At 38.4% G+C, this 24,703-nt stretch overlaps 1 protein-coding gene across 1 annotated transcript in view; it reads right to left on the bottom strand.

Annotated features, from left to right (window-relative positions):
* ryr2b (ryanodine receptor 2b (cardiac)) overlaps positions 1-24,703 on the bottom strand; it is a 97,587-nt gene that overhangs the window by 4,811 nt on the left and 68,073 nt on the right. The window contains exons 82-102 of the mRNA XM_041789540.1: positions 24,328-24,404; positions 24,122-24,195; positions 23,781-23,861; positions 23,436-23,524; positions 21,828-21,956; positions 20,614-20,718; positions 20,248-20,329; positions 18,877-20,156; positions 18,637-18,695; positions 18,220-18,364; positions 18,026-18,124; positions 15,942-16,136; positions 15,616-15,746; positions 15,373-15,415; positions 12,266-12,402; positions 9,004-9,064; positions 8,528-8,674; positions 8,242-8,376; positions 5,112-5,268; positions 4,784-4,848; positions 1,560-1,660 (exon numbers count right to left, since the gene is read on the bottom strand). Of these exons, the coding sequence (XP_041645474.1) occupies positions 1,560-1,660; positions 4,784-4,848; positions 5,112-5,268; positions 8,242-8,376; positions 8,528-8,674; positions 9,004-9,064; positions 12,266-12,402; positions 15,373-15,415; positions 15,616-15,746; positions 15,942-16,136; positions 18,026-18,124; positions 18,220-18,364; positions 18,637-18,695; positions 18,877-20,156; positions 20,248-20,329; positions 20,614-20,718; positions 21,828-21,956; positions 23,436-23,524; positions 23,781-23,861; positions 24,122-24,195; positions 24,328-24,404 (3,392 nt within the window). The remainder of the gene's footprint in view (positions 1-1,559; positions 1,661-4,783; positions 4,849-5,111; positions 5,269-8,241; positions 8,377-8,527; positions 8,675-9,003; positions 9,065-12,265; positions 12,403-15,372; positions 15,416-15,615; positions 15,747-15,941; positions 16,137-18,025; positions 18,125-18,219; positions 18,365-18,636; positions 18,696-18,876; positions 20,157-20,247; positions 20,330-20,613; positions 20,719-21,827; positions 21,957-23,435; positions 23,525-23,780; positions 23,862-24,121; positions 24,196-24,327; positions 24,405-24,703) is intronic.

Raw genomic sequence — 24,703 nt, 5'->3', positions numbered from 1 at the left:
TTACAGCTGCAGCACTGTTTCCACACTTAACAGGTAAGCTGTGTTAAATCAGGACAGAGGATCCTCTGTCTCCCTGTTTTCCTCTCTCTGTCTGTTTGTGAAAAAGCTCCTATTAGGTTTGGGTGGTATTCATTTTTTAATACTATCTTATCCTCCCCAAATTTGACCAGGGTATACCAAATTACTGCCATGCAAGCATTGTTAGCAGTGTGCGTCTCTACAGGCACTTCATTTTATCCTTTATCAAAATGCTTCAGCTCAAAAACAATGTTTATAGGGCGACATTCTGGAAGTGATTAACAACTGAAGCATTGTTCTCACACAAGTAAATAGTTACTTCTGGACAAAGATGTAAACAAAGTTACTCTCTTTTTCTTCTCCATCTATGGCACAGACATGCCCTCTTTTCCTGTCTCTCCCCTCCTGTCCTTCCAGAGGTCATATGAGAAGTGATAATCAACTATTATCATGCCGGACCTGGGAATGTGAAATAATTGTGTGCTTTTAAACAAATAGAGATCGGCCTTAATAATATTTCTGAGTAGCGCAACAATGCCGACCCCTGTCCAGCCGTGAGTTCACTTTATAGGAAGCTTATGAAAAGTTACAAAATACTGCCTAAAATAACCAATAAGCACAGATTAACTTCATCTATTTAGCATAAACAGGGTAAAAAAATAAATTAGAAGGTTCTGAAAAGTGTTGATGGTTTTCATTGTGCCTGGCATTGCTGCTGCAGGATGCAGCGTGTGTGGTTATTGATTATCTTCATAATTTTTCCACTGATCTACACTCAACAAGAAGAATTAAAAGTGTTTTAAACCCGGGTGGAAACTCAGGAGATCACATTACAGCCAGCAGAGCACGCTCAACAGTTTGACTTTTAAAAAGTTTCAAGGCGCCGGTATGTATGTGCTTCTTTGTCCTTTGCCACGTTGTTCCGACATCACTAGCAGGAGTTCTGTCATCAAATTTAAAGCATCTTCACGCACAGAGAGTGGTGCTGCTGGTGGGACTGGACACGTATATTCAAGGCATTTATTATAAACATTTGATTATCATGCAGCACTGTCTTCCTGCCAGTACTCAATGCAATACTGAGGCTATTTTTAAAACCCTGGGATACAGTATTACCACCCATTCCTAGCTCCTATGCATTCCTTTGTGATAGTGCTTGAATATCAAACTGCTGAGTCAGAGAAGACGTATTTTTGGGGCAGAGGAAGATGTACAAATCTTGATTTGTTTCTATGGTCAAACATGAAAGAAAATGTTGGGGTGGGGGCGCTAAGTAAGTCATGAAATAACCATCGAAATCTGAAACTATTTAAAACACCAATATAGGTGTAAAACCTACTTTTCGCGATTAGTGCATCCTGACTTTTTGTTGCTTTTAAGTGTTCAGTGATGTTGAATCATGCAGAATATCTGTGAAAGGTTTCACAACAAATACCTGCTGTTAAGTGATCTCATACAGAGTTGTGCATTGTGTATTTGTATACGTTTTAGATTGACACACTGAAAACTCAAGGCACAAATAATACCATGAATCAACTCACAGATAGTTGGAAAGGTTGTGTTCCTGGAGAGTGTGAGTCTCAAAGCCATGTGGGACTTTATCAAAGTATTCACTTCCTATTCCACATATAAAACATTTAGTCTGCAGGAGGAGAGATGTGAGACAGGTAAAGGTTTAAAAAACAGGCGAGAAAACAAACAAGATTCTCTCTGGAGCGCCTTAAAAAAAACAGAAACAAACACAAACCGCAAGACCAGAGGGGTTTAGTGCAGCATGACTCAAGCACTTTAACAGAATCTCTAAAGTTTGCCCACAAAAGACAGCCTAATCTAAATAACAATTTACTACTTACTGCTGGGCTCTTTTTGAAGTCCTGTAGGGGTATACTTTCTGAAGATTTGGATCATTTTGGGAGTACTAAGCAGTCAAATTCACTTTTCCATATTAACTGAAAAGTCATTAAAAGTTTTGTGCAACTAAATGAAGCTGAACTTGTGTTTTTGAGTAAATGCATTATGTATTTTTCTTCAGAGTGGTAAAACCACAGCAGAGGGACAAAATAAAATACTTTAAAAGCCAATGATTTAGTGAAAAATGATATTAAGTTTAATACCAGTCATAACCATGTCAAAGCGCCGGCCTCCATCTGCTCTCATTAGTCTTTGGCAATTTTAAAACCTTTCTGCGCTCTCTCTGGGTTGTAAAAAAGCTCTGTTTTTCAGCTTGAGGTTTTTCAGTGTGGATGTACAGTGCTGAAAACAAGCAGTGTATATCTAGTACTTAAGTGATGGTGGCTATAACAACTGAGCACTCAGTGACATCTCATGTGAATCCTTCCCATCAGCAGGGCAACTAACCACTATGTGATCCTCTGTTGATGCCTTATTGTCTGAGCAATCCAACCTCTAATTATCTCCCTGCTGCTCCTGCACCTTTGGACTTGTTTGCCCATTCTCTTTACATGTGAGTTCCTTATTGTCAGCACTGCTCAGCCGAGTAAGAAAGTCTCTTTTAACCTAACGTGTCCTTCCTGCAGAATCTACTGTGGCAGGATGCTGTTTGCACCTGCTAAAGCTTTTGGAGGCGTGCTGTTGAGGGATGATCACCTGTAGCTACCTGCTGAAAAAAGCCATTCAACAAGCTCCAAACAGAAGAGGCATTTCACTCAAATGTAGTTTAGCAACTTACAGCACTTCAACTGGTGGAAATGTAGTCAAAATGAAATGCTCCCTAGTTTGTATCCACTTTTGCACAGAATAGACAATTATACTCTTTGAGTTAGATATTGATAACATTATCTGCAAAATAATTGAAAGAAAATGGTTAAACCAAGCTTCAAAGGTTTTTTAAGAGCTACAAGCAGCACAGTAACAACCTGCGGACAGACAGTGAGGTCTGTGGGGCACCAGATAAAAAGCAATGTTCTTAGTGTTTTTATGGAGCTTATCCTTTCAAATGAATATCAATTCCCTGCAGGTTTGCGTGGTGGTTCCATGACAAAGCACTTAAAATAACGCAAAAAGCGCATGCCTCATAGTTCAGTCCTCAAACTTCAGTCCTCAGAAAGCACTATGAAGTTACAGAAATGAGGATTATAACACAGGGAGTTATGTTTTTTGTTAAATAATGCAAGGGCAAAAATTTGAACTTGCACTTGCATCAATACATGGCCATACTGTAAGCTTGGGCATCGTGCTGTGTCAGCGGCATGCTATGTTTTGCACAGGCAGTAATTTGTATGGCACAATGTACTTGTTTTTGCAGTTATTATAACATAACATGCAGTAAAGATGAAATGCTGTGTGAAAAACATGAGGTAAGAGAAAGAAGAAGATGCAGAATGTTGACCGGCACGCGTCCTAGGGTATTTACATATCCACTTGCTGTGGCATTATGGCAGATATGCCACTATGCTAATGTTGTAGCAGTGCAGTGTCATAATGGAAGGGTAAATAAAGAAAAAAGGTGTCTACAGAGTAAAGAGACTGCACAGGTGAAACTACACAGGTCTCAGAGTTTACATGCAGCCTGCAGGACTCCCTCATATGAGACAGCAGCCAGTTTCTGTCTACAGGCTTCAGGGGATTTCATTAACTTTATTGCATGATAGTTTTACAGAGCAAAGCAAGCTTCATGATTCGAACCCCGATTTAGTACTCTCTCACTCTCTCTCGTTTGTTCGCATGTCATACATTTAATTATGATTCATTTAAAATTTAGCGCCCTCACATCTTTGTTATAACGTGTTTTTTAAAAGCCTTTGACATCCCAAAGTGTTCAATAAGACAACATTTTGATAATAAGATACCAGTCAAATAGAGACATGTTATTGCCACAAACAGTGACTGAGACGGAGAGACCACTTAGGTCAAAGTTCATCATCATACACTCAGAATTCAATAGGTCAAAGAAACAGCTTTATCCCTTAAACAGTTGGATAAAATGCCCACAATTTTCTTTTTAAGTAAAAAGTTGAGTTACTTGTAGATAAGATAAAGCAAGAACAAAGATTTGAAAAAGAAGTAGGAAGATCTGTACATAGATATGTTAACAACAGTTGTTTGCATGCATACAGGAAACCAAAAAAGTAGCCAAAATATTCATAAAGTGCCCTCTGTTAGTGACTGTAAACTTGAGTGGGCATCCTTTAATTTGACAGGACTGAACGTGACCTCAAGCCAATGTGAGTCTAAGACCCCTGCTTTATAGCCATTACAAGTCAAATTCAATAAAATTTAGTTTGGCAGTAATACACTCTATTGCAGTAAAAAAGGGTGTATATGCTGCTATACACAAACACAGGTTCATACTTCTAAGGGATTTCCCACATTTAACATATTAAATGTGTTCAAATTTTAACATAACATTATTTCTGACATCTGGGATTTGAAATATCCTCCATAAATATTGAGCAGGTTTTAATACTTTGAGGTAGTTTTGTATCGTTTAGTGTTCAGGTTTAGGAGATTGCAATATTCTGCCTTTTACAGACAACAGCAGCCTGGTTTTAAGTTTGATCTGCTCACAGAAAACTTTATTCTCAGTATTTCCTCTCTCTTAAAGAAGATCAAATTTAAGCTTACTTTGTTTCTGACAGAGAATTCAAATAAAGGGTCCCTCTAAACCTGGCACCACAGCGGATACTGTTTAGCCTTGATAACATGCTTAAATCTAAATTGTTTGGATTGCTCATTATTGTGCCTGTAAGCACTTAAACTGTGAGAGAGAATGTGTACATGTGCAAGACAGAGTCTGAAATCTCACCTCCATATCCTCTTTCACCTGCTCCTGCTGATCACGCAGCTCACCAAAGGCATCAATTATCAGACCTGCAAAAGTTAAAAATTGTGCATCTGTTTATGAACAGATATGCAATTGTGTAAATACCTATCTGTGTATAACAGGTGTTTAAGGATTCAGGGGTTATAAACAGATACTCTGCTTTTTTCTACTTGGACATGAAAAATTCATCAAATGTCTTCTAGTCAAGAAGGTGAATATTATGTATTTGTGTGGTGTGCATGTTAATGTGCGTTTGCATTTCCTCAAGCTGAGCTGTACTTGTAAAACAAATGAGGATCGAGTGACGAACCCTGGATGATGGCTAGGAGGATGACGATGACAAAGAAGAAAAATGTGATGTCGAAGACGATGCGTTCCACTTCAAACTCATCTCCAGCAGGGTCCTCAATCTCGTCTCCAATGCCCCCGCCGGCACGCACTCCCACATACATGTGGAACATGTAGCACTGAAAGAAGATACAATTTCATTCATAATATGCATTCAATTTCAAGATGAGGACATGCTTTCCTCAAACTGACAGACTTCTCCTTTCTCTGAATACCTCTGACAAGGGCAGCGACACAAGCAAAATATGTTAAGTATCTAAGGAGGGCTACAGTATCTGTGTCTAAACTCATAGAATTTATTACATTTATTTCCATGCCTGTTTCTGTGCTGGTTGCTTTTCTAGGGGCATTTAAAAGTTTCATACTAGCAGAATTTTAACACGGTTTCACTGAATATGGGAAGGCTTTATAAATCCATTTCTTCCCCTAAGACAGTCTGTCCCCACAAGGATTTTATGTGAAAGAATGGAGCAAGAAGAATTAGCATTCTGGTGGGGGAGTTAACTGCCAACAATATTTTGAGCAAGGTATTTGAACAAAAACTCTGAAACTGTGAAAATTCAATGCTGAACTCTAAAGGAACATGCAGAGTTCCCCACTATTATTCTTTTGGGGTTACTCGTTTTTCTCCTGTGGTCTGATGCCCACCAAATGTCCCTCAAGTGCTGCAATGCACTGCATTCGTAAAATACGTGAAGTGCATCTACCCCTCTGCCTCACAGGCAACTTGCATTTGTTGAAAGGAAGTGGAGAAGCCAGCAAAGACATTGTGAAAACCAAAGAACCATGTAGACTGATTATGAATGAATAAAATCTGCAGGGATTTACACACTGCTGTCAGATTGTTGCTTTTTGTCTGGCTTCTTGGTGTGTCACTCTCGTTTCTCTTCTTTGCTTTATCAGTGTCCTTTCCTGTCTCTTAGCCTCAGCCATTATATCAAACAGTAACAAGACAGGCTAACTGGCTCTTTTTAGCCGAAGGATGGTGAGTGCCGTTTTCCTGTAAGCACTTGTAACTAGACAACAGCAGCCAGCTCCTAAAGTCACAAAGCACTGAAAGCAGACAACCAGGGTACTTTGTCGAAATGGGATGGACATTCTTCCTGCTCAACTGTTGTACTGTTAAATAAATTTTAACTTTACAGTACAACAATGAAACAGTTACATTTTGTAGCTTTAATTTCTTACACAGGAAAACCTGGGGAGTAATTTTTCTAAAGTAACAAATATTTTATTCAAAAATAGTAGAATTTTTTCTTTTTTGAGTGAATTAATTACCAGAGTTGCAGAAAAAAACGCAGATGAAACTCTGCTGTTGTAAAACTTTAACCACAGCTACTTAACTTTCAGTTTAGCTGTCATGACTCTTGGGAAGTCACAGCTTGTTAGGTGTCCCAGCTACAGCTAATCCTTGGCAATCAAGGTCTCCTTACCTGGTGATGAGATTTCAGACACCAGTGTACTACAGCTTCTAGTCAGGGAGCCTGGCTTCTCTTCAACCTCCAAATCTAGTGATTTTTTTTTAAGTAAGTTTGTTTTTTTTTTTGCCTTGTCCAACTCCATTTGGCGCTCTTTTTTGCAATGCCTCCATCTCTCTGCTGGTGCTTTTGCCAACCACCAGCCAGTAGCCTCACCATGGCGTTCTCAGGGCCCCACAGCTGACAATGCATATCAGAGAAAACCAAAACATGAGGTCAAAGGAACTGCCTGCAGAGTTCAGAGACAGGATTGTTGCAAGACACAGATATGTGGAAGGTTACAAAGAAAATCTGCTGCACTGAAGGTTTCCAAGAGCAACGTAATAATTCTCAAATTGAAGAAGTATGGTACAACCAGGACTCTTCAGGGAGCTGGTCGCCCGGCCAAACTGATATGGGGGAAGAAGGGCTCGAGCAAGGGAGATGCACAAGAACCTGATGGCCACTCTGACTGAGCTCCAGAGATCCTGTGTGGAGATGGGACAAAGTTCTAGAGGGACAACCAACACTGCTGCCCTCCACAGAGCATTCTTACCCCTCCTGAGGACATGATTTGGAAATGCACATATCTCTCTATAGAAGGCCTCAGAGCTGACAATGCATATCAGAGCAAAAACCAAGACATGAGGTCAAAGGAACTGCCTGCAGAGCTCAGAGATGAAAGCCTTTCCTCAGTGCAAAACTCATAAAAAGCCTGCTTGGAGTTAGAAAAATACTCTGTGTGAAAGCCAAGAGGGCTTTCATCTGTTTTGCACAGAGGAAAAGCTTTTGTCTTGCCACTCTGTCATAAGTCCATATTGTGGAGGGCTGCAGTGATGGTCTGTGCACTTCCAAATCATGCCCAATCAACTTAATTTACCACAGGTGGACTCCAACCAAGATGTAGAAACATTTCCACAGAGATCAAGAGAAATGTGAGGAACCAGAGATTAAAAAAAGACAACTTTGCAAACATTTCTAAAATGATGTTTACACTTTGTCATGACGGAGTACTGAGTGCAGATTAATGAGAATAAAAATGATTTTTTTAACCGTAGCGTAACAAAACTTTAAAAGTGAAGGGGGTATGAATAATAGCTGAATGCACTGTATATAATCTAGTTCAAAGGGTTTTATTCAAACACTATCGCTTCCGATGGTCCTGCTTCTGCGAGTGGCAGTCAAGTCCACATTAAAATGACGCAGGCGGCTGGGGTGTTAATGTCCTAAATGGCCAAACACAATGCTAAGCTAAGGCTTGTGGAGCTGTTTTCTATCCTTGTGTTCATTTTATGTAAAAGTATGAAGGACAAAGACAAGAGGCTTCTCCCACTTCAACAACGGGGATCAGTGTCAGAATCCTCCTCCTCTTCTGTCACTGTGACGAGGCTCAAAATGAGGTGCAGCTGCATTTGAATTAGAAATATAAATAAAAACAGGACTGAAAAAGGAAGGAAGAGAGATATACAGGTACATCTCAAAAAATTAGAAGATCATGAAAAAGTTCAATATTTTTTGTTACTCATTTCAGAAAGTAAAACCCATATGTTATATAGACTCATTACACATAGAGTGAAATATTTCAAGTCTTTATTTATTACTTCTGTGTTTGTGTCTGTGTCTGTCTTAACTCACAGTAAGCATGTCATTGCACTTCATGTCCCAGTTGTCATCATCATCACTCTTGGTGTAGAACTTCCTGAAGAAGTTGAAGGCCACAACAGTATATAGATACACGACAACCGCCAACAGGCCGACAGTCAGGACCAGCTGACGGAGACACACATAATTACAAAAGAAGCAGATGGGCTTTTTCATCTCGGAAAACCCCCATTATAACCCTATAGCGTGAAAGCAAACAAGCAGTCTACATCTCATTCAGAACAGATGGATATAGAATAACAGACAGGGCAACACGCACCTGTTTCCCATTGTGTGTGACAGAAGAAAGGATGGTGCGAAGCGTCTTAAAGCCCATTGCAATGTCCAAAAGGTGGGCCGCAAAGAAGAAGTTGTTATAATGACCCAAGACTGACATGGCCATGTACCAGGCCAAATATAAGAAGGACTGTGAACACACAGAGAAGGATGCACACATAAAAACAGGCAATAAAGATTACAAGGACAGATAGTCAGACAAATGTGTGTTTAAGATAAGGCTAAACCACAGGATATTGCCAGTGTCACATCTGCTACATGTTCAATTGTATCAGTTTCATCTTAGCACAGTAGCACAAGAGATCAAACAAATTAGGTACAAGCTATAACATATAAAACGGGCTGGATTGACGATATTTAATTATCTGTTGACATGAACTTTAGGAAATGAAACCTTTATCTTGATTTTGTAGGAAGAAAAAAAAAACAGGATTTAATATTAGGTACAATTAAACTTACATTATCAGTGAACACAACTCCCAGTTTCCAGACCTGATACTTCACGTCAGTGGAGTTAAATCTGAAATAAATAGCATCATCACAAAGAAGCAGCAGGTCAAGAACCAGGAAAAGTCAAAGTCAAAATGTCCACGGCTAAAATTAGACCCATTTTGCAACAGAGTCTCTTTTAAGGAGTCGGTCTGTCTGTTATGTGGCTCCTTCTCAGAATGTCCTGTTCTTATTCAAGTACCAAACTAATGCTCAACAACCTACCCTTGTCTGGTCACAAGGCGCAAACAACAAAACCTCACACTTCAGAAAGAAGGATCCTTTGCTGTTTATGATGTAGATTTATTTCAAAATCAAGACCAGGAAACTAAAGACGTACAATGTCACAGACAGGGGAGAGGAGGGGAATTTAATTTCTGTCACACATCAAGGGGACAAGTGGAGGAGTCTTGCAGCGATAGTGGTGTTAGTTTAAAATACAGGTGGGGTCAGTAAATCTAGCATGCATACTACAAACTGGACTAATGATAACAGAGGATTAAACATGCAGCATCAGTACTGATTAACCTGAATCTCACACAGGTGAAAACATACGCTCATTAAAAAAACACCGCCTACTTCACTTGTACTTTTACAGTACCATAGCGTGTCGACAGCTGCTACAACTGTCCACTTGGTTATGAGTTGATACTAAACAGAGATTGAAGTCGTACGAGTTAATGCACATTTTCCATTTACATATAAAGGAAAGGAGCAGCTTCTTCTGCTGTCTTCTCCTGTCCCAGCAGGACATCATACTTTTCAGTATCTGGTGTTTAAAAATAAAACATTTTTTGTCATTTTGACATGATATCGCACTGAAAAAATGCTACACAGTCATACTGTCATCCTAAAGATGGCATACACAAATAAGCAAGAAAGAGAGCAGTCATCATTAAAGTCCCTGTAAAGTAAAATCCCAAATTTGTGTCTTAACACTTCAGATATTTTGGAATACAGTTGCAGTTACCATGTGAAAACACTGAGATTTATGTGGGACTGCATTTCCAACTTTTGTGGCTAGTTTTAATTTGGGAAGAGCAAATGTAGTGCCCCATGACATCACTGGGAGCTATGGGATGCCCCCCTAGTGCTACAATGATAAAAAGTCAATGAGCCGCTCATCTTAATACAGTCTGTTGTTGGCTGATGTCAATACCTTCATTGAAAAATAACAGCCAGCTAAATACTGTGTTTATGTTCATTGTGAGGTAAATTAGCCAAATCTATTAGCCACAGTGGTCTACATATAATATAAAACATCATTACAGAGAGATTTGTGAAAGAAAACATAATTCTGTTTCTCTGCTCTGGCACAGAGCCAGGCAGCTGCACTCTGATCAGAGTTCACCGTAAGGTCAGGGGGCAGGCTAATTCCTAAAGTGCTTGTCTATTTTCGCTTGAACCAGATGCGGAACGATCTAACATCTAACCTCCTGAAGGTGTGTTTTTTTTTTTTATCTATATTTTACTTGTCTTTAGTCCAGGATGATTAAAAGAAGTGGACTATGGCTTTGTCTCTCTCAAAGCACCACTAGTTAAATCCCTTTGGCCTGTTAGCATTGTGATGCTAAAGTTTTGTAAAGTATCTGATAATAAACACGTTCTGTTCCTACCAAGTCTGTCACAATAAAAGCCTCCAATGCTAATAATCATCAAACACTTTTATTTTTTAGAGCGATGTCAGGAAATTGAGTTTTTAGCAGCAACTTAACAACAAAGACATCTCATACACCAGAGAGAAACATTACTTCACACAGCTAATAACTGGGCCATCTTTGGCGCAGTCAGCCAACATGCCTCAGCATCCTTATTTTCCATGATTTTGAAGCTTCATTTTATATACTGAGATGTTTTTCATGACTGAAAATTGGCCTGGTGGTTCATAACACAGTGGCCTGTCATACAACAAAACTAAATTACAGATCTTTTTTACCACTTTACAGGGACAAGTGCCACAAATGTGATTTATAGAAGAAATATATTTTCTGATGTTTCACAGAAATTACACTCCCAAGAGCGTAAAAAAAGTTAACAGCACAGTATGCAGGTAGGTGCAGGATTTGATTGATAGTTGTTGAAGTTATGTTCCTTCCTGTCTGCTGCATGTTTCTCTCTGCCCTCCACAGCCATCACAAACAATGCTAACCATTTTATTCACCAGATGGCAAATGCTGATGTTTTGCTGAGTCTTTTTTAACATCTAAGAGGATACACAAACTATGTTAGCATCTGTTGCCTACAGATAGAGAGCTGAGGAGAGAGATGGAAACAACACATAGTCCCTAAAGGTCCACTACAAGTGTTCTAATAGTCCAGTCCTGTAGACTGTTGACAGCTTCACCACTGCCCAGACGCTAATGCCATTAAAATTCCCAAACAAGAAAAGTGGAAAATTCAGACAGGAAGCAGACTCACTGCAGACCCAGACTAAACAAAAACTTCCTCTGAATTACTAAAGATAACTCAGGCAAAACATTTTATGTTGGTTTGCATTATTTTGGGGAAAATCTTATTTGTTTTGCACTTCGTTGCTTTTAACAGCAATTATGATTTTAGTTTGTATTAAGTGACTTTTTCGAATGTGCAGGTTTGCAATTTGATATTTGCTAGTACTATATCAGAGCTAAAAAATTCTGATATCTACACAACTCTGGTGGCAAATGCTAGATATAATCAACTCGCTGGCATACAATGTCAAGGGTGGAGGAACAGGACTAATATGGAACATTTAGAAGGCCTGCTGTGCTTGTGTTTATGAGTGGCACTTATTTAGGATTCATAATAACTTCACTGAGAAGGCGAGGTGCAGTTGTATTGACTTTCTCATTGAAATGAATCCCACATTCAATCAATATCTTGCCCTTTGTATGAAAACATGCATGTGGCAATCCTACAGAGAGGTGTGCTGCTTTAAATGGCCAGCTGCTCCCTGCATACTATATCACCAATCAAAGACCTGGTGATTTATTATTTATGACAATGATTTATGTACAGTAATACTCTGATAAAATCACAATCCGTAATTATTTGAAGTTCGTATCTTATGCTGCTTTATACATCCACATATTAAAACATACAACCTGATTGAATGCTTTCTGGTTCAATAAAAAAAACATTTTATATCTTACCTGCACACAAGGTGAAATAAATGACAGACAAGATATCTAAAGTTCTTCCTAAATCCCTCATGAATTCAACATGGCAAAGACTTGTATTTTTTCTCACTCACAGAGCACTCCAGGCAGAGTCTCTCTTGAGCCTCTTTCTTTCTCTTCTCTCAGAGCTGAAGTCTAAAGCGGCTTGGTCCAGACCCAGGAGCTCACTGATCTTCTCACAGCCATAGAAGTCACCGTACTTATCCATCACCTGACAGGGAGGAAAAGACTTGTTTACACATCGACTTTACAACAACAGTCCCCTCGGAGTCTTTTCATTTGAATAATGAACTACGTGAGGGAATTACTCTGCACCGTCTGTGACTGAAGAGGTGGTGGCTTGGTTCTGTTGACAGCATGGAGGTGCTGCTAATGAGCAAAAGTTCAAGATTCTCTTGATAGCTGCACTGCTGATACATGCTATTTAAGGGCCATAGAGACTGCATCCCCACATAGTGGCATGGCGGTTGTGCAAATGACTCAGGTGACTCTGGTCCATTATATCCCACAGCTTATAAATAATGTGTATTGATCTCTGCTTATATTGCAGCCATTATATTCCTACTAAATTGCATATGTAAGCTAAATCCCAGCTATAAAGGATGTAAAGTTTATTCTTATTGTACTTCAAGATCTGTTTTATTTATTGACTAAAAGAAGAGCCAGCATAAGTCAAGTTTTTTTACAGGGCCATTTTATTATTTCAAACATAAGCACTTCAACATATGGGAGGCAATATCTACATTTTCCACACTCAAAAGTAGATAACCAGAAGCACTTCAGGGATTATACTTTCTGTTTTACAATTAGTTCTTAAAATGATGCAGTGCAGAATATAAAATACAATGTGGCAGTTTAAATAAACTACATAAAGATAGGGTTGAAAACCTGGAAGCTATAAAGCTGACAATACAAATGTGCCTTAAGATACTGAGATTTTAATGGTGGCTATATATTCCTTTTCTAAGATAACTAAAGCATTAAGGAAATCTTTTAAATTAAAGTGAGATCTCAGCTGCATCATAGCCTCTAGCTCCAGTCTTTCTCAGACACCTTTCCCCTGTCATTCTGGTTGGATCCAGCTTCAACAGAGGTCCTTGAAGTTTTTACAGTGAAGTTGCTATTTTCCCTCTGAGGGTCACCCAGTCATTAAAACTGTCTATTTTTTTTTTTTTTGTATTTCTTTTCTATTTCAAAGTGTAATATATTGTTTACAGGGCTGTAAAATCAAGAAATTCTTACATTGATGTGAATCTCAGAATTCATGTAGTTAATCTTGGTACTCTTTCCATTTTTGACATTCCACTATTTTCTATTTAAAACAGCATTTCATTTAGGATCATTGTAATGTCTAAAACTGAGGGTAACTGACTTCCTGATAAATACAGCTCTGCTTTTATTTCAAAAGAAAACAAATACCTTTGGGTAGATAGAAGATTATGACATGTACTTAACCACATATAAAGGAATTTGTTATGGCTTGAAAATAAATAAGGGAACAGTAAAAATGTAAATGTTTAATCATAAGATGCAGATGACTTTTGACTTGTCCACTGAACTGTCTGAGTTTTTGAACATAAAATGAGACATTAAGGAGCAGGGGTGTATTTATTTTACATCACTATGGCTGCAGGGAGACAATGCAGCGGCTTACCCACTGTGCTGAAAGGGACAATGTAGCATGTGAATAAAAAAGAATGTATAATCATGAACCGTAATTATTCAGGATAAATTCATTAATGTTGAAAGTCCTATCGTTTTATAACTGCATGTGCAAAAATTACATTGCAAGTTTTCTTGTTTCTCGGACTAACCTGCAGCAAAGACTGCCTGAAATTACCATCAGCACTGAGCACTGTGTAGGCAGAGTCTGTGTGTCACCTGCATGTATGATGAGACTACAGGTGAAGCTGATACACCAGTGTGATGCTCCAGGCAGACGCTCAGTTACATGAGCATCACATCCCAGTGCTCATTAATATTTAACACACGGACGTTACAATTTTTCATTTTACAGCTGTAGTGTGTCACAGTCACAGTAGCTGTACACCATGATTTTTGTTTAATCATGAGCTACACATGGGTCTGTTCAGGTCGCCTAAACGTAACTTTAAATGTGTTTAGAAAGGTTGATGACATTTAAGCATGCAGTAATGAGTTTACATGTAAGTCTTATAAAGAAATGCTCCATCCACCAGCTTTCTCCCTCCTCCGGCGTGCTGTCAGAGAGCTATACAGAGTGATATCTGAAATCTGAAAGTGACTTTAAGATTCAAATAAGAAAAAAAATATTCTTATTGAAATTTAATAATCTAAATAACAGGCAATGCATTTATCAGGTCTGGTTTATTTATTTATTATTCTAACTGCAGCATTTCATCATCAGTGTTGGAAGCTCCTCTCAGGCCACCTGCCCTTTCTGTGCATGACTTCACTAATCTATATTAACAGACTCTGCATATAAATAGATACATTTATATGCATATAAACACAGAATTTATATGCATATAAATGCAAAATTTGATGGCAAGTGACATGGTTTTGGTCTCAGAGGATTTCTTGATTCTGTTTGTAGTCACAGCAGTACTGTCCACTCATGTTTCAGTGTGCACTGATGTCTGGGTATATATTCACTGTATCACTGTCACAGACAAATGGCTTACATATCCCCTCTTGTATTGGTATCATTGATGGGTATCACTGATTACTTTAACTTAGGGAGTAGAGGAGAAATATGCTTATTGGATAAAAATATTCAGACTTTGTGATTTTAAATTTTGGTTCTGCTGATTTATTGCTTTAATCTGTGAACGACTTGCAGTATGAGTTTCATTTCACAGACCAAAAATTTTAATGGTTACTTAAATGTTCTGTTAAAGACCAGTAAGAAGTTTCTAGTACTAAAAAAATCATCTATTTCCCCTTCATAGCAGGAGAGACAACCTGAGAATGGAAGTTAAAAGTATTGCACTGTCTCTGGGGAGAAGCAGAGGATCAAATCGTTTTGATACCTGAGAATAATTACACATGCCATTAAACAGCTCACTGAATTTCATTTAGTCCTTGATGCAGCATCACTGAGTGAAATATGCACACAACTGCAAGCATGGATAAGCACATGCAGACTAGGAAACATCATGCTTTGGTATAAAAACTCACTGAAGTCTTCCACAGATCTTACCTTCCTCTTCACAAATTTATCCCAGTAATTACTTGGAAATGATCTAAAAAAAAAAAAAAAACATGAAAAAAATCTAATAAAATTTCTCCAACTTTAAAATAACAGAGAATTGAATTCTATAATACCTCACAAACACCATGACTATAAAGAAATGTGAGCTCTTCAAACCTTGAGTGTAAAAACATGTTTCTATTTTATGTAAATATGACCTAAGCTCAATTAATCATGTGACTATGAACATACGGTGTGTTAATGACCAGTCGGTCCCATTGCCCTTTGATGTCCTCCTCAGGCGGTTGCTCTGTCACATACAGCCCGTCAAACTCCAGACTTCGTGCCACTTCCTTCTCACGTTTGAAGATTACCAGTGGTACCTGCCAATCATCCACAGGACAATGTTTGCTTTGCCTTAAACTACATATTTACCTGGACAGCTTGGAAAAACAAAAACCCATGAAATCTGTTTAACCAAGTATATCTCTGAGCAATGTGTCCTTTTCTGTGGTAAAACATGCAGAGTTAACTAAATAAGTTTAAAAAAAATCATTAAAAAGTGCATGATAATATACCTTGAGGCAGTAGTAACCAATAATACAACAGAAGGAGATGATTGTATGTGCTACAGCCAGGAAATGGAGTGATGGCTCCATGTATCCTCTGCTCTCCTCCAGTACAAAATAGACTCTGCCCTTGTTATCGTCTTTTGCAGTAGAGTTCAGTTCCTCTCTGTAATCCTCATCTTGTGATGCAGGCAAAGACTCGACCTGGGGAGAGAGTAGGCCAACACCAAAGATGACTTCACCCAATGATAGAGCAGTCAAATACTATCCAGATGCAAAAACTTAACACTATAAATAAAAAACTATACATTTGTTTAATTTTAAGCCAGGGTTCCTACACACTTTTAAAAATCAAATTAAGGACTTTTTAAGACCTGAACTGAGAATATGTAGCACCCCTTTTTGCACGGTAAATGATCAAAAAAGAAAGGCATGAGATTTCTCATACACCTGACCAAGGATGAATTTTCTGATGTGATGAACTGTTTATGAAATGTGAAATAGAGCCAAAGAAACAAACACCCAAATTTAAGATTTCGGGCACATTTAATGCCTCTATGCTATCAATATGCTATAGGGTGATATTTAACAAAAACATTTTTGCAGGTCTACTGACCTGATTCTAAACAGTTTAACTATTAAGAGCAGAATAAATGCTTTTTTTTTCAGGGAAGACATGTTAAAATTAGAGTGGGCTGCACTGTTTTTTAATTGGGGAACATGGCAGCCAAGATGTTAGAGAACTGGACCACTGTTTCACAACAGTGCAGAGTTTATTAAATCACAGTGAACTAGGTTAAGTCTGAGAGGGGTCTGGGGGCCCTTACCCAGGATATTTAGAACATTCAACTCCTAATTTCCCACATTATGGAGATTATTTATGCAACAATTTGAGGAGAGAGATCATAAAAATACAAGGCTGATGATAAAACAAAGATAGGATAGACATATCTTATGCCCTATTTGCATGTCACTAGTGTTACATAGGGACCTCTGGTGATTTCTAATAATCTCAAAGGGTATCTGTGTTTTTTAATCCCATATGAATGTCTGTACATGTCTGTAATTGCGGCATAAAATTCCTGGGCAAATAACCCTCCATATTTCAGTGTGCACACAGAGAGTTCAACAGGTAATTCTAATCCCATTGTATTGGCATGTCTGTAGTTCAGCGTGGTAATTACGTTTTTTTTTTTTTTTGGCCTGTGCGGCTTTCTCTGCTCCTTATTCTGATCGAAAAAAATTAACAGATGCTCCGCAGGACATTGTTAGCAATGTTTTGACACATGTAGGTTATTAATAGTGCCTCTCTTTCAGTTAATGTCATTTTATGTGTAAAATGGCTTTATTTTACTTATTTATCTAAATTCTTGTGTCCAAATGTGCATGCACACACCACTGCTCTCTTCATACGCACAGCTCTTCTACTCTTCCTCTTACAAGAGCCAGATCTTAAATCAGTATTATTTAGCCATACATAACACAATTTACGATTTGAAATGTGTTGCTTGACATTCAGTAGTTAGGCAGCATCAGCTGATCTTGGCAAAGTTTGGATGCGTAACGAACCAAAATAAGTAGAGCATCGAATAATATTCACCGCATCAATGGCTAAAAACTTTTAGAATTAAAAGGAGAGGTTCATATTACACATGTTTTCCTCAGAACTGTATGTAAATATGAGTACATTATACTTCACATTACCAGAAGTCCCTAGGTAACACTTATCCTGCATGGATAGGGCATTAGTCAAAGTACTGTTTGGCAAAAAATAAGACTTCTCAAGACTTTTTATGGCCTTAAATTTTAAATGTGAAAGTTAAGACTATTTAAGACTTTTTGAGGATCTGCAGGAACCCTGTAAGTTGAGCAAATACAATTGTAGCTTTGGTTGCCGGTGAGATTGGCAGAATATGTACACAAATTCAGACGACTACCACAGTGATACTGACATGTTTATTATTTCCCGAAGAAAGGCTGCGTGTCAAACAGAAGGACCTCGAAATTGTTCAACTACAATATTTGATTAAGTGCACTCAAGCATTTTTTGAATACACCACAACCCATGTTGCATAATTAAGAATATCTCTCACAAGAACACTCACCTTGTAGAAGAGGAGGATGAAATTGATTGCAAAGGCAACAAACAGAGCCAGCAAACGCATGTTATAAAAATTCCTTGCAAAGTAACTCTGAGGAGAAGAGAAAAGAAATTCAAGTGTTTTTTTTTCTTTGCATGTTTGCACATGTGCATGGACACTTAAGTGCTTGTAAGTGTACATAATACCAGCAGATTCTTGTTGTAAGTGCTTATCATCTCCCAGAATGCAGAACGTTGGCTCTCTTTTTCCTCTGACTTGTTGGGGCATTTCTTGGATCTTGATATTGCCTCTGATTCCTCAACTCCTGTTTCATTTTCAGATTCTTTTCCTCTATGAGAAGAAAAGGTCAAAGAGGAGACTGCTTTAAGCTTTAAGTTTTTAATGATGAACAGAATCATGTCTTTAAAAAAGACAATACGTCTTTTTGTTGTCTTTAATGGGTACTATTAAAATTGCAGGGCTTAATTTGACAATGTAGTTTCACAGGGTTCAGATCCAACATAAGACTTCAAACCGCCCAAATGTCTTTGCTTTCTTCTATTTTGACTGACTGACAACTCCTCCTTCTCTTTGAGGATTAAATGAGGCAGCAAAATACTTACTTTGTGAGGAGTATTTCCTCATCTTCTGTTTTTTCCTCTGAGGTGGTGTGAGCCTTAAGCTGTGGTAAATAAAATTCATGAGCAAATCAAGTATTAATATTAATAAGTACAATATCAAAGCAGTGCAAAAATATAAATTTTGCTGATAAGAGCTTGTGAGAAATACTAGCTACTTAACATTAAAGATGTAAAACAGTGATGGATTTCATAAATTAACAAAACACATAAATGAACTCATACCGTCCCCTGGTGCTTCTTGGAGAAATCAGGGGTGGAAATTGTTCTGGAGGAAGTGTTGAACAGGTCAGTCAGACTGGCAGTGAGGTCTTGTGTTATAAGCCTGTATTGACCCCCCTCTTTCTTCACTCTGAGACCAAATATGTCTGACAGTACATCCACATCCCTCAGGGAGGTCACAGCTGTCTCCTGCCCAATCTCCCTCAATTCTCTCTGGGAAGACAAACTGGCAGAGTACTTCCTCAGCCGATCCACACCGCTTGGCACTTCCATGACCTCATCAAGAGTCGGTTCTGGGATCCCACCCAGCAAGTCAGATATTTTCATCCTTTTGGCTCCCTCTATGAGCCCACCACTGATGAAAGCTATATATAGCAAATATAAGAAGCTGCGAACCAGGATATGAATACACCGGGCCTGAGCCATAACAATGACTCTGAGGAAGAAAATGGCTGACATTAGGATATCCTTCAGGGTCATCTTCATCAGTGATTTCAGAGTTTTGACTGAAAGAACAGATGTCAGCAATATTATCCAATGACAAATGAAAAACATCCCTTTGCTGTCATGACCTTCTTCTTCCCTATCTTCTTTTTCAGCACACCTCTCTACAGAATCAGAGCCAGATATCTGAGCGGCAAGCTGCATCTCAAAGATGGTATCCTCACAGAAATTGACAAACATCTCCATTTTCTCCTTCTCTCCGCCCTCATTGACCACATCAAAAATGAACTGTCTCTTGGACTCTTTCACCTGAGGTTTCTCCCATTGTGTGCGGCTGGATTCGCTGATTTCAAAGTAGACACGTTCAATGCGCTTCTCACTGCCAAGGATCTCTATACGGCCAAGATAGGGCTGAAAGTAAGTCAGGATACACTCTGCCAGTTCCAGGAATGTCCTTAGTCTTGAATCATTTGGCATGTGTTCGGACAAATTAGTAAGGAGAACGGATATGCTGAAGCCGATGTCTTTGGCTGGCTCATGGAAGCGATCCACAAAGTCCTCATACTCCACAATGTCACTGTCATCAGTCTGTAAGCAAGTGAGGAGGAAATTAATCTCAGTTTGGGAGAAGCGCTTGCAATTCTCCATGGCTTTCTGGAAGTCTTTTCTAGAGATGCAGCCCTTACAATCGGGGTCATACTCTCTGAAGACATCAGAGGAGGTGAGGTCTTTGAGTTTAAGGAACATGTCGAAAAACTTCAGGATCATCTCCACATTTCCAGATGATTCCACCAACATGTCCACCATTTGCTTTCCAATCGTTCCATTTACCACATTACCTGCAGAGAGGAGAAGATAATTATCAAATACTTGTCTGCAGTTTCTCAGAAATAATAAGGAAAAATAAAGCAGAATTAGTGGATATCTTGCCTTCTAACATGGAAAGCAGGAACACAACCATGTCCTTCTGTAGATCCATGAGCTCTTTCAGGAGCTCAATTTGTCTTGAATCCTGTAGATACATAAAAAATGTTTAAACTTTAATTTTTGTGCTTTTCAATCTACATTATTTGTGTTATCACATATTTACAAAAAAACACCACACAAAAGAGGATTATCATAGGATGAGTGCAACACGTTTAACAGTAAATATCTAATGTGAACTAATGTGATGCTAATAAGAGGAAACGATTTACACTGCAGCATGACAGTAAGAACCACTGATTTCTGTTTTCTGCATAATTTAAGAGTGAAATATATTACTTTAATATAATCAAATCAAAGTGCATGCTTTACCTGAGAGAGCTTCATCTGCATATGGGCAAATACATGGAGGAAGCCCACAACTGCGTCCCACAGTCGACTGTGAGCAAGGCTTTGTTGGTTCCCAGTGCATGGACCCTGAATACAGACACTGATAATGTAAGCTGCATACCATTCACACTGTTATCCTGCCTGTATGCATACAACAATGTTCAGTTATAAACAATTATGCTTTTATAAAACAGTTCATAATGTCTTTGTTTCCTCTACATTTCACTTGACCCCCGCTGCTCTCTCTGTTTGCTTGTGGCAGATCCTTTACTTTTATTTCTTGATAAAAACAATTCTATAAGATTGCATCACATTAGAACATGTGGTGTTTGAGTAATAACACTTTTTAAAACCCCTAGTTGTACTCGCCACCATCAGAGGTTGAGGTTTTGTAAAATCCAGTGTACAAGACCATAACCATTAACTAGAGCTGTCAAGCCATTAAAAATGTACTAATTTATTACAGGCTTTGTGATTAATTTATCATAATCAATCACATAAATGGATAACATGAGCAGGACTACATCCTCCTCACTCACTGCAACTGACCAAGCGCTGTTGAAAATTCACCCACATTCACCCACACTTGGCAATCTAGACTATGCTGAAGCATGCTTGAGCCCCAAAGCACAGTTTGTTTGACCCTGAAAGAAGCCACCTACTGCCAAAAATGTGCTGCAGATGAAGTCATGATCCAACAAGTGAAACAACTGTGGTATGTGAAGACTTGTCAGTTAAAGACAGTAAGTTATTGGTGGAGGTTCACAACTATCACTGAAGAGTGAGTGCTCAGCTACAGTACCGATAGTTAGGACACTTGCAAACTTCATGTTTTTAAACAGAGGGTGCTATTGGTGTCACACAGCTAAGCAGAAACCGCACTTTGTGTATTTGATTAACACAATGTTATTCATCACACAGGAAGACGGTTGCACTGGATTTTAACTGGACTAAATTATATCAGGAGAGGGAGTATGCCTTTCAAACATTGCAAATAGAGACTAAAAGAATAAAAACTTTGTAAAAAGTTGACTACAAAACAGGGCTGTACAATCACGTACAATTAGACTGTAAAGGCTTATCTAATAAAGGTGCTTAAGAGTGAATGAGTGAAGAGTCTTGTAACAGATGCTTTCATGCCTCAGAGCTCTAAAGATTATATGCAACACAATCACATGTAATGTGATTACACTGACCTGTATGTACTCTGTGAGTGTGTTGAAGACTTGTTTAGCCACATCAATGGCCTTGGAAAAGTTCTGTTGGCCGTGTTCATCAATCACATCTTTCCCTGAAAAGTACCAGTAAAAGTCGCTGATTGATTCCTGCAGGGTGGGTAAGAAAAACATTTGTTTTAGTTTAAATAGCTCACACAAAAGTTCAGAGAAAGACAAAGTAGTATCATGAGTAACATGGAGTTACCAGAATTGTAAAATCATCATATAAGGCAGCCTTTCTCAAACTTCAGAATCCTTCAACCCAATTTGGGAAAATCTTCCAGGGCCCACCAAAACCCTTGTTCAACCATAAAATCAGACTAAAATATTTACCTTTAATTTCTCTAATTTTTCTTTCATAAATGGGAAATTTCAATGCAAAGGTTTGGCTTTCAGATACATTATTATTGCTTGAGCCACCACCATTTATTTGTTTTAATAAGGCATCTGCATAGTCACTTAAATTTTCCTTTGTAAAATTTATCTCTACATTACTTTGTGGCCTGGAATCTCCTTCCTGGTAGCATTATTGTCTCCAGAGGCACTGATAAATTCTTAAAATCTGGAAACAAGAGGTATAGTAGAATGTTTCATGGAGTGTCACCAGTTAATCCAACACCAGGTTTTGTTACTTCTGGAATCATTTAAAATGTGATTTGGAAAATTTCCCTCACAATGAACAAAAACACAGCATGTAACTGGCTGTTAACTTTCAATGAAGGCAGTGACATCAGCTTACAACAGGTTGTATTGAGATGAACTGCTCTGTGATTTTACATCATTGTAGCGTTATGGGGGCGGGGTTATTCCCAACAGCTACCAGTGATGTGGTCAGTTCCTATATTTGCCCTGCAAATTAAACCAAGGCAGGGAAAAGGTGATAAACTTTCCAAAATTCAGTCGGTCGACAAATATCAGTGTTTTCATGTTTACAGCAACCTTATTACAGCATATCTAGTGTGTTTAGACACAAATTGTGGATTTCACTTTACAAGGACTTAAAAAAGACAGATAGTAATGTTTACATCATATTTGCAGGAGAATATAAAAAAGGCCTGCCTCCTAATACAAACCTGCTTCATATAAAGGCATGGTACCTCCTGTAATTTAGTAAATAAAGTCTTTGGTTGTTTTAACATTTACATAAGTATTTATTACTTTACTTAAACTTTTGGTCACTACAGTTGTAGCATTATACCTTAATGCCATCTAGCCTGCAGCTGCGACTGGTAAAGTGATGGAGGAGTTGTTCATAGTGTGTAGCCTACTCTCAGTACTATGGTCCATAAGCTATTGTCACTGTTTGATATGAACCTTAATATCATTTAGCCCTTTTAGACAAAATGTTATCTATTCTGTTTTGGGGAACTCTGATGAGAAAGAAAAAAATATTGGGTGGCTGTTAAAATAATTTTCCAGCACAAGATTTTGCAGGGCACTTTGCTTATTCCCTCATTGCCCATGTTTATGACTGGATAATTGATCAACTGCTATCCAGGTTTTCCTGGATGTGTGGGAACTCAGGATTTACATTTTTATGATAAAGAAACTTAGATGGCAAGGGATGACCTGAAACTGTGCGCTTACCTGCACTCTCAGTAAATAATCCACAGTGGATATGATGATGTTGACAGTGGTGTTGTTGCCTGTCTGTGTTCTTAAATAATTCTGGAAATCTAACACATGGAGAGGAAAAACATATGTCAAATTGAAGTTGAAAAACATTTTGTCCTGTGTTGAAATTTTCAACAGAGACAGACACCAAGTTGAGGAAAAAACATGTTATGCATCTCATACGGAGTGGAGTCAGGCTTATATTTCCATGAACTGACTTTGACATACATCCCTCTAATTTCACAGGTATGTTGTTTTACAGTTTATCTCTGAATTTTGTGACGGTGTGCAAGTGTAGTAGAACATGTGACAGACAACCTGAGTTGTGTCCTTCGCAGAGCAGTTGTAAAAAACGAAACAGGTCACAAGTTATGTCTTTGTCAGGCATCACCTTCTCTCCTACAAAAGAAATAGGCAATGATAGCCAAGAATCAAAAGGATGAGGGGCACAGCATGTAACATTACTGAAGGAACACAACAAATGTATTTACGTAGGATAAGCAACACTTGAATGAAGAGAGACAGCTGTTGATAAAAGGAAAAAAGGAATTCTGAGTGGGAATTTAGATTATGTTGGAGACCAGAGATGTCACTGCTGTCTCCTCTAGTCTGACATGGCTTTACAAAGAGATGTTTTTTTTTCCACATGAATATAGTACCTGAGCTCTCATCCATGGCCATGCCTAATCCTTCAGCTTTGTTCTGCCTCTCAAATGCATTGAGATCCAGAACACTAGATAGCAAAAAACACACACAAAAGGAAAGAAAAACAGCTTTACCAATCTTACCATTTTTATCATTCAGAAGATGAAGTCTGCTTGCATTTGTGACATTTGACGGAGACTGTTTTTGCACATTCACTCACCTGCATGACAGCATGAGTCCAGCCATGCTCTGAAAGAAGCAAACATCTCGCTTCTCTCTCAGGTAATCCAGCATTTTCTATCCAACAAAAGCATCAAAGACAAGGTCTGATAAAAGGAGGAGGATCTCATTTGAAGTAGATATGATTTGATTAAAACATTTTTATACACGAGCATTGCTGCAGTGTCTCTGTGTGTCAGGAATCTGTGTCAATAGGAAGACAGAATTTGGAGTTGATATGGATTGAATAAGGAAAACAAAAGGCTCCTCATTTCAATGGATGGCATGATAAGAAACATCATAGTTTCTTTCTCAGCGGTAGCCGAAAACATACACAGTCCACGTACAGTATTTTAGTGCTTCACTTTTCTTGATTT

This window comes from Cheilinus undulatus, linkage group 6 (assembly GCF_018320785.1).
Source record: "Cheilinus undulatus linkage group 6, ASM1832078v1, whole genome shotgun sequence".
Lineage (NCBI taxonomy): Eukaryota > Metazoa > Chordata > Actinopteri > Labriformes > Labridae > Cheilinus > Cheilinus undulatus.
The sequence above is the reverse complement of the archived record's forward strand: the minus strand, read 5'-3'. Positions and strand labels throughout refer to the sequence as shown.